General features: G+C 43.8%; 1 protein-coding gene across 1 annotated transcript in view; it reads left to right on the forward strand.

Moving 5' to 3' along the window:
• The window catches only part of LOC130381142 (netrin receptor UNC5D-like), a 146,658-nt gene that overhangs the window by 85,500 nt on the left and 48,502 nt on the right, over positions 1-12,656 (forward strand). Inside the window, exons 2-4 of the mRNA XM_056588594.1 lie at positions 668-865; positions 8,792-8,935; positions 9,088-9,191. Coding sequence (XP_056444569.1) covers positions 668-865; positions 8,792-8,935; positions 9,088-9,191 — 446 coding nt within the window. The remainder of the gene's footprint in view (positions 1-667; positions 866-8,791; positions 8,936-9,087; positions 9,192-12,656) is intronic.

Raw genomic sequence — 12,656 nt, forward strand, 5'->3', positions numbered from 1 at the left:
CCTGGCATTCTGAAGGCTTCACACTAACCGTGGACAGGTTTCCCCTGTTATCCTCAGGGATTAAATATCAGTGTCATCCACCTGCCCACCTCCACGGGATCCAATCACCGTGTCAGGAATACCAATCAGAAGACATCAAGCACAACGCTGGTTGTGTTTGGATTGGCAATATGAGAATGGTTTACCTTTAATCGCCTCCAGAAGAAGGATGTCATTAACTTTCCTCCTCTGGGTGGGATGTACAGCCCCTGGCTTCTTTTCTGGAGTGGTTGCTTCATGATTGTGTGTTTTTGGGTGGTCCTGTGTGTTGTATGTGTGTTTGTGTGTGTGTGTGTTCATGTTTGTCAGGAGTAGTAGAAGAACAGTTTTTGTGAAGTTTGAATTGTATGGATTTGGCTGTCTTGGAGTAATTTCTGTGATGTAATTACTAAATATTTGAGGATAAAATTTGCCCCCAATCATCTGTTATTAATATTTATTAATGAATGTATCTATTTATTTGATATATTTATACATTTTTAATTTGAAGGTGAATAATGAGCCGGGGAAATCAAACCAACCCTAAATGACATAGACCCTTCTAACACAACTGTAATGTTCAGCTAAAGGCACTGTGACCTTGTGTATAGATGTATATAGTGACCGTGTGCCTGTGTGTGTGTCCCAGGGTCCAGGGGCGAGGCCCTCCAGTCCGGGACCCTCCCCCGCTTCCTGCAGGAGCCCGACGACGCCTACATCATCAAGAGCAACCCCATCCAGCTGCGCTGCCGGGCCCAGCCCGCGCTGCAGATCTTCTTCAAGTGCAACGGGGAATGGGTCCATCAGAGCCAGCACCTGGCCCAGGAGCACACCGACCTGGGCACCGGTATGAGCACACCACACACAACACACGAACACACGCACACACACACGCACCGAGCATCCACACACTCATTCACACACTAATGAACTCCCTCACTCACTCACTGACACACTCACTAATTTACTCGCACCACGCACGCACACACTCAGTCACACGCTCATAAACTCACTCACTCAGATATACACACACACTACCCCCCCCCACACACACACACACACACACACACACACACACCACACACACACACACACACACACACACACACACACACACACTGGATTCAGTGTACCGCAGTGTTGAAAAAAAAAACTCTCCAGCTATATATATACAGTTTATACACAGGTTCATATCCCAGTACACTACACTGTGCAGTGAGGCATGTACACAAACACACACACACACACACACACACACACACACACACACACACACACACACACACACACACACACACACATACATAAACACACCCGTACGCACCCTTGCAGCCATGCACGCTCATGCTCGCACACACTCAACATAGACACAACCTCCAACTTCAAATCAATCCTACATATATACAGTACACAACTCTAGTACACACACCTACGCACACAGACACACATACATATAACCTCTAGCTTCAACTCAATCTCGCTTGTCTAAATTGCTCTCAGTTTCACATGAGGGTGAGAAGGTCTGAAGATGGAGCTCAGATCCTCGGCAGGCTGGAATCACATCTTAAGGGATGGATTCTGCAGAAGGAGCTTTATGACTACCCTTCAGGCTACACCCAACTGCCCCCCCCGCCCCCCCTCAATATCTGCCTGGCTGCGTTAGCTCATTTGTCACGTTCAATACGGCGGTAATAGGAGCACAGTAGCCCCCCAGCCATAAAAGTAGTTTAGTGTTCGATTGTTAGATACTGCCTCTTTGAGCGCCAAAGAGATGATTGACTGGCTGGTGTGTGATGCAACCCGTTGAAACGCGCGGGCCGTGGTTTTGATCCCGGCTCGATGAGGCTCCAGGTTCGAGTTGAAGGAATTCAACAGGAACGACCCGATCTTGATCAAGACTGGATTTCAAGTGATAAGAGAGATCATGATGACAACGGTGGATTTAAACACGTCGCCTTGACGACCAGGAGAAGGACAGGCAAAACCACACGTTCGGGGGTAAATTGGTGGAATCAAAACTTTTGCTCAGATTTCCGATAAACAAAAACGTCATATAGGAAATACATGAAGGGTTGCATAGTAAAAACGTGTTGTCTCAAAATACCGTTCCTAATTGTTAATGTGACAACCGTGACAAACGGCCCTGATGGCTATCTCCTGTTAGCGGCCGAGACCCAGTCGCTTATAGACCCGCTCCCATCTATCTCCTTAACACCAGTCACCATCGCTCTCGCTCTCTACTCTAGAGAGAGAGAGAGAGAGAGAGAGAGAGAGAGAGAGAGAGAGAGAGAGAGAGAGAGAGAGAGAGAGAGAGAGGCTGTAAAAGAGCAGAATGCGGGGAGAGCAGAGGGGAGAGAAGAGAGTAAATAGAAGGGGATTGGAAATATAGTCGCACCTGTGCTAGTAGCTATGATCCTTTGTCAGGGCCAGGGGTTCAGGAAAGACATGGATCTCAATGCTGCTTTAGTCACTAGCCTCATATATTTTTTTTTAATTTACGACTCTTTATGTGTGTGTAAAAAATACTAATTTTTAAGAGCTCTTGCAGCACAATAATGTACCTGTTTCCATAAAGGGTAACAATTAATAGTACTGTAAAACATATTTACTATTTACAAAATTACATTATTTTATCATGTTACCCCAACATCTAATGCAAAATATATAAAAATAACTATCATGAATACATGGAGGATTATTTATGGATCAAATAGAACGCTACATAAATCATCATTTATGTCCTGAAATGTTATTAAAAAAACAAAGATAGTCCATGAGATCCTGAAGTCATTGCCAGTTCCCTATGCATTGCTTGATTATAAACATATACAAAATAAATTGCTACCTTAGTACATCATAATGTAATGAACATACATTATTTAAAAGGTTATTGGTTAATAACCACCTCCGCATTGCCATCGTCGTCCCCACATATTCTCGTTAACCTTCAGCATGGAAGTATTACAATGTTCACTGGGTAATGGGAAACAGGCCAAATGGCTGCATTCTCATGAAGTTAGCCTTACACAAACTGTTGGGATCCGTTTTGTATTGAACCTGCTATTTGTGTGTGTATACAGGATTTGTTTATGTATTCAACCACAAAAGGAGGCTCAATTGAATGACTGAATGAAAATGCACAAAACAATACAAGTATATATAAATAAATCAATAATTTATTATAAAAAGTCCACGAAATAGTTCCTAATTGCAAGAGTTTGTAGAGAAAAATGACTGGGAGGGTGTGATTACTCCAAGAATAATAATATTCAGAGTAGAATATATTATATTTCTTATACGTAGAAACCATGTCCGACTTAAGACCCTGTTATTAGTGGTTTTACCTGAACATAAATCCAGCTATACAGTTATTTATTGTTATAATACTGATGGTCGAACACATACAGATACAGATAGCACTGTCACAGCCCATCCCTAACATGTATTTGTTAATGTATCATCCTCATTAATGCATTCATCATTCAATTCTTCTGTATTATTATGATGAAACAGTAACTTGTGCGGATGGAGAAAGATCCTTCCTCTAAGTCTATGGACATATAACGCATTAGTCCAAAAGTCCACACACCTCTTTTAATGAGTTTGTGCAGTGTGGTTAGGATGAGTAGTGGCCATCCTCTCATTCATGCTATTGATTCATTCACCACCACAATATTACTCCCAAGACGTTGGATTAGGAGGAGATGGAAGTGTCAAGGCCGTAGCAGCTGGATATTCCTCCATTACCCAGAAGGCAACGGGTGGCCTTCTGTGTGGTGTTCAAGTTATAGTTGACATTCACAAAATCTCACACAATCACAAACACACTTACCAATACCAGGCTTAGATGATGGAATTTAAATTAATTAAATTATTTCACAACTAGTTTAGTCGATCATTTCATTTTTAGATTTTAGATTTGAATCTGATGGTTGGATTACAACAGTTTTTTAATTTCGCGGCAGATAACAGAACTAATTTTACAAATAAAAGCACTGATTGATGCTAAGTCAGTGGTTACCACCAGGGCAGAATTTGTGTCATAAACAAGAGATTTGTTGCTTTCAAAAATACATTTGGGTCCTTACAATTACTCAGCCTAATTTGTTCAAACATTTGCTTAGACATAGCTCCCTGTTATTATTTCCTTCCCACTCTAACCTTGCTAAGCTCTGTTTGGCTCTGTTTGTTTTCAACCAAAGCAAGCCGAGCAAACTCAATTCTCTTCTGCTTAATGTCTCTTCTGCTGGTTGCCATGTTGTAGTAAAACCCCCTATGGGGCTGCTTTGCATCATGTCTGCCAGGCTTTGCTTGCCGGACATGCTGTGGGATTTTCTACATGATGTTGCCTGTCACAAAACTTGTATTTGCTTCTAGTTTGGCTCACGTTGCTGCTCAGGAGCTCTTTAAAAGCCACACTGAAATAGAAAGAAAACAAAGAACAGAACATATTGTTTGGGCACGGTTCCTGCTGTGTCATGGCTCTATATCGTATGCTATAGTTGGTGTTTGTGTGGTAACGGTGAGTCAAGGCCAGCATGTGTCGTTTGAATCCTTCTGTGAGTTACCACCAGGGTATTCCCTGCTCACGCTCAGCACACACAAAAGATGGTTTGTATTGATGAATCAATCATCATTATTCACGTATATAATGAGTTTGCGCTGGGAAATGCAGCTGCAATTGTTGTCTGTGTGCGTCCGATCAACGTATTGACGGTTGATGCTGTGGTTGCGCCTGTGTCGTTGATCTTGCCGTCGTTTCTCAGCCCGGGGGGCACTGAGGATGGATTGAAGGATCAACATTGTTAGCCATGAAAAATGATCCAATGAATGAATGCTCAAACATCTCCTGGTTATAAACATAAATAATGCCCTGTATAATGTACTGTCCCAACTCCCAACAGTTATATCAATATAACCAGAGTATAATCATGCTATTGTTATTCCACAACAAGCCTTCTCAACTTGGGTCATACTGTTGTTTTACAAGTCAAACCGCTCCTATCATATAGGTAATAAAGTTATGTTATGACCTTATGAATAATTTTGTTTTGTCATATTAGGAAGAAGTTATAAGTTATGACCTTATGAAGTCAGATTGTTGAGCCGTATTGTGAATAAAGTTAAAAAAAGTTAAAATATATGGAGTTTGACACACACTGGAAATGCTGTGTATGCTGCGTGTGATCACATATGCAACAAGGTCACATGTGGGATTGTGTTGCTTTGTATGCAGTTGTCGAAGCTGAACAAAGGACGCCACACACACAATTTTTGTCAATCGTCATCAAACATAACAACTCTTAAGACAGAAGATTGTCTGCTTATATCGACTTCAAACATCGATTGTATTTGAGTCATGGTCCTTTGTTATAGTTGAGACGAAAATAAGTGCAGAATAGAGTGGATGAGGATTAAGTGGCACTAGCAGGCTATTTCGACTTGTGTGACGACGTAAACCTTGGATGTTGGATCGTGGTTGAAAACGCTGGGGTGTTTTGAAATCCCCGTAAAGAAAGCCCCATTGAAACCCGTGCTGTGTTACCAGGCGCTTTCATGATTTACATATTTGGGACTATTTATGGAGGATTATAGTATCAAAACAAACTCACACACACACACACACACACACACACACACACACACACACACACACACACACACACACACACACACACACACACACACACTGGAAACCGACTGCCGCTAATACATTTTATGGATGATTTTAGGAAGAAGTGTAAAGTCACAGAGGGACTTTGGACTAAAGCATGTACCGTCCGAGGGGATTCAAGTTCAGGAAAAAAGTTGACAAGCGGTACAAAAATAGCCCGTCTTAGCTTGAAGTGCAGTTTATCAAAGCACATATTCCAAATGTACAGAGTGAACGACTAAGACGACAAACAACATCAGAGTCACAAGTTTAGAAGTGAGATCTCTCGAGCCAACGGGAGGATATTCTGGGTGAGGTCTTTGTTTCAGGGCGCCGCGATGAGAGGGCGTGTTGGGATGGAGAGGCTCAACTCAAGCGCCGTGGCGGGCGAGAAAAGGGAGGAGGGGAAGGTGGAGGAGGCATGTAGAGGCGCGGGCGGGGGTGGGGATGGTAGTTTCTTTTGGTGGGGGGGGGCGTTCAGGCATCCGCCCACCACCGAAAAGTTGATACTCAGATGGAGAGATAAGTCGAAGAGGAGGAGGAAAGAGATAGGGGGGCCGGGGAGGAGTGGGCGGAAGGGAAAGAGATTAGAATTTGGCAGCGGTGGCGGGGTAGTGACTGATCTGAGGGAGGGGGGGGAGTGGCGGCTCCTGCAGAGTCTTTTGATGGAGAGATAGAATGGGAAGGAGGGCTGAACGGGGGGTAGAGGAGCGATAAGGCGACAGGGGAGAAGGAGTGGAGGAGAGAGGAGTCGTGGCTCGTGGGAGTCCACCGCTGGGCTCTTCGATTACATCCAACGCTCCCAGAGTAATCCCCCACCCCCAGCCCAGAGTGGACCGGAGGTGACGGGGAGCCTGTGTGTGTGTGTGTGTGTGTGTGTGTGTGTGTGTGTGTGTGTGTGTGTGTGTGTGTGTGTGTGTGTGTGTGTGTGTGTGTGTGTGTGTGTGTGTGTGTGTGTGTGTGTGTGTGCAGAACCAGAACCAGAACCAAAACAACCTGGGGAGAAAGAGATGGAGAAAGATATAAAGATGTATATTCTTCGGATCAACCAAAGAAAATACGAGATGGTTGAGATTCCTCCTATTCTTCTTTTTCTGTTTTTTTGTGTTGCATTGAATTTTCTTGGGGAAATTATTATCTTTTTTTGTGTTGAGAGACAGGATGTTTGAAGGTAACACAGCTTGTTTTGTCCTCTTCTTCCTCTTTGATCGGCGTATTCAACCTGCCCTTCACCCAGGAAAACGTTGGTCAGAGGAGGGACTTCTGCATGTCTTTGACTGGTCTACACCTTGGTTGTTTCACACACAAACACACACACATAGAAATGACTAAAAGATGGCACATTATTTACTCTGACCTAACATTCATATTCATGTAGAACGTAAAGCTATTGGTACATTCATAACTCAGTGTTTGTAATCCCAGAGCGAGGGACAGGGCCCGCTCCCCCTAAAAGGATAAGTCCCAACACTTCTAGGTCAGCCATACGTTAAAAGGCTTATTCTTGTTCTGACCTTGCAACCAGCCGTTCATCACTTGCTCCCTGTGCCATTTTAAGAGGGGGGATTGACAATATACGGAATAATGTCAAAACCAGATGAAATGAGTTGGGTCTGTTCTTATGAAACTAGTCGAGTCAAGTGTATCGTGTTCTTCTGGAGAGAAAAACAATTAGGTTAATGGCTGCGCGGTGCAATTAGCATTCTCCTCGTTTTCCTGGGATTTTTATGGTAATGAGTCAGCAGCGCATTAAAAGATGAAACGATATTTAGAGCATATCTTGTTTTCTGTAATTTGACACGTTTCCAATTTAAATGGTATTAAGTGGACAAACTGTAGGCGGGATGTGTTTTGATCGTTAGCGAAATTTGATCGGTAGAAGTAGGAGTACTGACCATCCATTGGTTACTTCCCACAAAGATTTGCCTGGCTGGGAAGTATGGATGGGGTTTGAGTTTATTTACTAGAAACATAACATGGGGCGCAGGATTTACTAAAGATTAAGGTGATTGACTCCCAGTGTAACGGTTCGGGGTTGAAACCATTAATTCAGCTTGTAGTGTCCGGTCATGGAGACACAGGCAGCAGACGTGTATGAGACTAAAGTATTGAAGATATCTCAAATGGACCCTTTCCCCAGAGCTGCTGCTAGGCCGTGTCCTGCTTCATGAAAGGACCCATAATAAGTGTTTAGTGAAAGTGTAAGTGTAATAAGCGCCTCCATGCAGGGTTTGTCCTGCGTTGACGCCTCCAGAAAGAGGAGTCTACGCCAAGTTGGCATTTGCATGCTCCAACACCGAGAACACAGCAGGACATAATGAGTCGTTAACACAGGTGACGGCCGTTTCCTAACGAGGACACACGGGGAGAGCTAGAGGGCAGGGAGTCCCTGGAAATGACACGCGCAAGTATCAGCGGATGTGGTGAAACAGGGAATCACTTGGATTTCGTGTTGCTTTTAGCATTGTACAAGCTCTGCTTAGGTGAAGAAGAAAAAAAGATAACATTGGTAAGGGAAATGCTAGGAGTATATTCTCACAAATTAGACTTTAGATTAATAATCTTGAATCTGATAGCAGGCCAGCTGAAATCAGGTTGAACAGGGAGTTTTGCTTTCTTTTGCTCTGTGTTTGTTTCAACCAACAATGTCGCTGGAGTGGGGGTAGTAATTGGCCAACAGCAACACAAACTCAGCCAGCACTAGTAAAGGTATCCTGGTGGAAAAGACAATTACGCTTAAACATCCTGTCCAGACACCGACATTGTTTGTTAAAGCGTCTTTAAAGCCTCTAATCAACACCCGGTTGACTGGCCACTGTAGAAACACACTTCTTCAAATCCTCCTCCCAAAGCTCCAGTTCCTCCCGATGGTCACAAATAAGTTCCTCTTCTCTTCCTTACAGTACAGACAGCGATATATTGTTTCACCTTCTGCGGATAAATGTACTTTGTGTCACTTTGGATAAAAGCGTTTGCTTGATGCTGTAAATGTCTTCGGTAGAAGATCTCTCGTCACAGAACGAGGCGTGACTCCGCCCCTTTTCAGTCATTGGCTTCCGGCCCGGCTCTGTCCCGCCTCACACATGTCAGTCACCACGGTCTCCTTCCTTCTCTATCCAGGGGTGAAGTTCCGCGAGGTCCTGATTAACGTGTCGCGGCAGCAGGTGGAGGACTTCCACGGGCCCGAGGACTACTGGTGTCTGTGTGTCGCCTGGAGCCACCTGGGGACGTCCAAGAGCCGCAAGGCCAGTGTCCGCATTGCATGTGAGTGGGGGAGGGGGGGGGGGGTGGTGGTGTGGTGTGTGTGTGTGTGTGTGTGTGTGTGTGTGTGTGTGTGTGTGTGTGTGTGTGTGTGTGTGTGTGTGTCCTGATAAGTGGTGTCCCCTGACTCGCTCTGCTCTGCTGTTTCCTTCCAGACCTGAGGAAGAACTTTGAGCAGGACCCCCAGGGCACCGAGGTGCCTCTTAAGGGCATGATCATGCTGCACTGCCGGCCCCCAGAGGGCGTGCCATTGGCCGAGGTACGGCCCCTCCCCCGCACACCCTACACCCTGAACTTCAACCTCATGTGTTCTCACAGGATTGGATTGTGTACATAAAATCAATAGCAGGAGCTCGGCTGTGATTAATTATTATTTTTTACCGGTTTGAGCACCTTGTTATTTCTAATGTTACACACACGCACACGCACATGTACACACACACACACACACACACACACACACACACACACACACACACACACACACACACACACACACACACACACACACACACACACACACCTCTGTTAGTTAAGTCAGCTTCAAAGTAAAAGTACAATGTAACCTTTTCACCTTTCAATAAATCATTGATCCAAGTCTATAATGTGATTGTCACATTAACTATCAATAATTTCTTTAGGCTTTCCGACTATTTTTGGTCTGGTGACATAAAATTGTGGATGATGCTTATTGCTGGCGATTCTAGTTAGTGACCGACTGGGATTAAAAAACGGCCCTGGCATTTTCACCCACAAGCGGCCCACACGGGGACGCGCATGCGCGCGCGTGCCCGCTACACACAGCTATAACTTCACATGCACGGAAATTACACACACTTTTGTAGCCCCATTGGTGATGAACTATCTAACTTTAATATGCATAAAGACTGACTGTCCTCACTGTTTCTCACTGTCCTCCTGTCTTACTCCCTGCCCCTGGTCTGTTTGTTAAGTGTCTTGAACATTAGTGCTAGCGCTGGTGCTACTAGCTGAAGCTGCACTTGGCAGCTTAAAAAACAAATCGGTCAGTTTCGCGCATTTTTCCCTGTCAGCCAACAGTAATTTCCTGGATTTCGCTCTCTTTCCTCACTCTCCTCCCTTCTGTCCGCTTAATTCCTCGATTCATAGTTCATACTCATAGTAACCTCCGCAGACTGGTGTCTTCCAACTTTCAACTTCCAACAACCCCCTATACGCAGACGCGGTCTGATTCGATTTGAAATTCCCAGAAGTCATTGCTTCATATAAACTTTGTAAAACCAATAATACAATTAAAATACAGGCAGATTTGTGTGTATGTCAATTCAAACGCATGCACTTTTTAAACATCTGATTGAATAAGGCTACAGATAAAGGTAGACCCGATGTAAATATTAAGGGCAACCATGACTGTAGCATATAGACACTCATATCTGGTATAAATACTGATTCGTTTCATAATACATAACAAGCATAGAAGCTTTTAACACTAAAGACGCTTGATAGTGGGCCAAGAGATAATGTGGGGCCGCGTTGCGACGAAGCCGCCGCGCAAACCCGACAAGCATGCCGCCCCGTGATTGGCCGGCCCAAGTGGCCCATGAGAGGCCGCGGCCCCTCTGGCATCTGCCCGAATGCCAGACCGTCCAGTCCGTCACTGATTCTAGTTGAGTTTAAAGTGTAATTCCGGCGCAAATTGAACCCAGGATCTTTGTTTTGGCATTAAAACCCATCAAATATGCCTTCCAGATACCTTCTTAATTGAAAATCGATTATTATAGTTTGCCGGGCGCAATGTTTGGGTCCATGTTGTGGCTTGGGGGCATTGAGGTTTTGCTTCTAAATCTTGCATTTTTTAACCACTAATATGTTAAAAATAGCACCAAACCTCTGCAGTAGCTGACTGACTAGGGTCCCTACACATAAAACAAAGCACAAACAACTTAATTTGCAAACCCGGAGTTTATTTTAAAAGACAGTTTAACAAGCATTACCGGTAGGTCCGGTTTACAGGAAGTCCACACAAGTCGATTGCCGAATGCGCCGGAGTTCAGTTCAAGGAGGAAAGTTTTGGAATTTATAATTTTTATAATTTATATTTATAAATAATATATAGCAAATGTTGACACGTAAATTAAAGGAATTGCATAAGTGACAGTTACAATCAAGCATGGCACGTTGTTGACGGAAGACGCACTGCACACGTGATTGACGCATAGAGTGAAGGACAGCTCAAACACCGGAGACGACCCATCCACAGCTTGAAGTCAAGAGAGAGATGGTTCGTGTTTGTGTTTTCCCCGGCTGCGGAAAAAGTAATGAAAATTTACACTCCAGAAACATGTCATGCAATGTTGGGGCAGGGCAGCTCAGCGACCAAGTTCCTCCGTATGTTTATCACATAACCCTGCAGGCTGCAATAAGAATTGCAATCCAAGCTAAAAGACGCCTGTATGGTCTTTAAGTAGTCTGCCCCATGGTCATATTCTAGAACTGTTGTTTCAACTCGAATTATTCCGTCAGTATCTTTGGTCGTTTCTATATTTGATGCAGATATGGCGAGCGGTGTTGCACCTGTGATTAAGTGTTCAGTTTAAAGATTAAAGTTGTTCAAAGTTGTTTAATGTAGTTCAAAATATACATATTAAAAAAACAAATAAATTGTGGGTGTGGTCATACGGCAGTATTTTCTGGCCCACTGAAATTTAGGGTCACCGCACGCTACTGAATGTAGTAATATATCAGTAATATAGCAATATATCAGTAATAGCGATATATCAGTAATGTAGTAATATATAAGCAGTATAGTAATGCATCAGTTATATAGAAATATATCAGTAATGTAGTAATATATCAGTAATACAATAATATATCAATAATAGCAATATATCAGCAATATAGTAATGCATAAGTAGTATAGTACAACATCAATATAGTAATCTATCAATAAAATAGTAATATGTCAATAATATACGGTTAGCGATATCTAAACCACAAGCATTGCTTGTATTTTATGTTTTTTTGCAGCAGAGAGGACGTGTCACAAAAACATATAGAGATGGATCTGTGTGTCTATCTCCTGATTCCAGCTACCTTCATACTACCTTTGCTTGTCCTCATCTCTCGCCCTCTCTCCCTCTCTCTTTCTCTCTCTCGTTTTCTCCACCTCACTCTCAACTGTTAGCTCCTTTATTCTCTACTTATTTCTCCTCCTCTCTTAGACTCTCTCTCTCTCTCTCTCTCTCTCTCTCTCAAATCTCGCTCTCTCATCTCTTCTCTCTCTCTCCTCCTCGTCGCTCTCCATCTCTCTCTCTCTCTCTCATCTCCTCCTCTCTCTCATTCTCTCGGTGTACAAAACCCCCCCCCCCCCCTCCTTGACAACCCAATGGTACAACAACCATGCATCATTCATTGGCAAACTCAGCTAACAAAGACATGTTTTCAGTAAATATGCAACAAAATATGTCCCTTCTCTGGGTTATTGCCCATTGCAATGCACAGGATAATATTCACATCCAGGCTTTGTGGTTGTACCTTCCCTAACCCCCCCGCCCACACTGGTCTGAGGGTGTCTGAGACGTGGATACTGTGGGAGTGTATCAGGCAGCTCTGTGACAGAGGGGAGAGGGGGAACAGCAACCTTAATATACAGTCAGAGAGAATGAAGATGCAATGTTTTGTGGCAGGATCGTGTAGAGCAGTGGTTCCCAACCTTGGGGTCGGGACCCTACTCTGGGTCCCCTGA

Source organism: Gadus chalcogrammus, chromosome 4 (genome assembly GCF_026213295.1).
Source record: "Gadus chalcogrammus isolate NIFS_2021 chromosome 4, NIFS_Gcha_1.0, whole genome shotgun sequence".
Classification (NCBI taxonomy): domain Eukaryota; kingdom Metazoa; phylum Chordata; class Actinopteri; order Gadiformes; family Gadidae; genus Gadus; species Gadus chalcogrammus.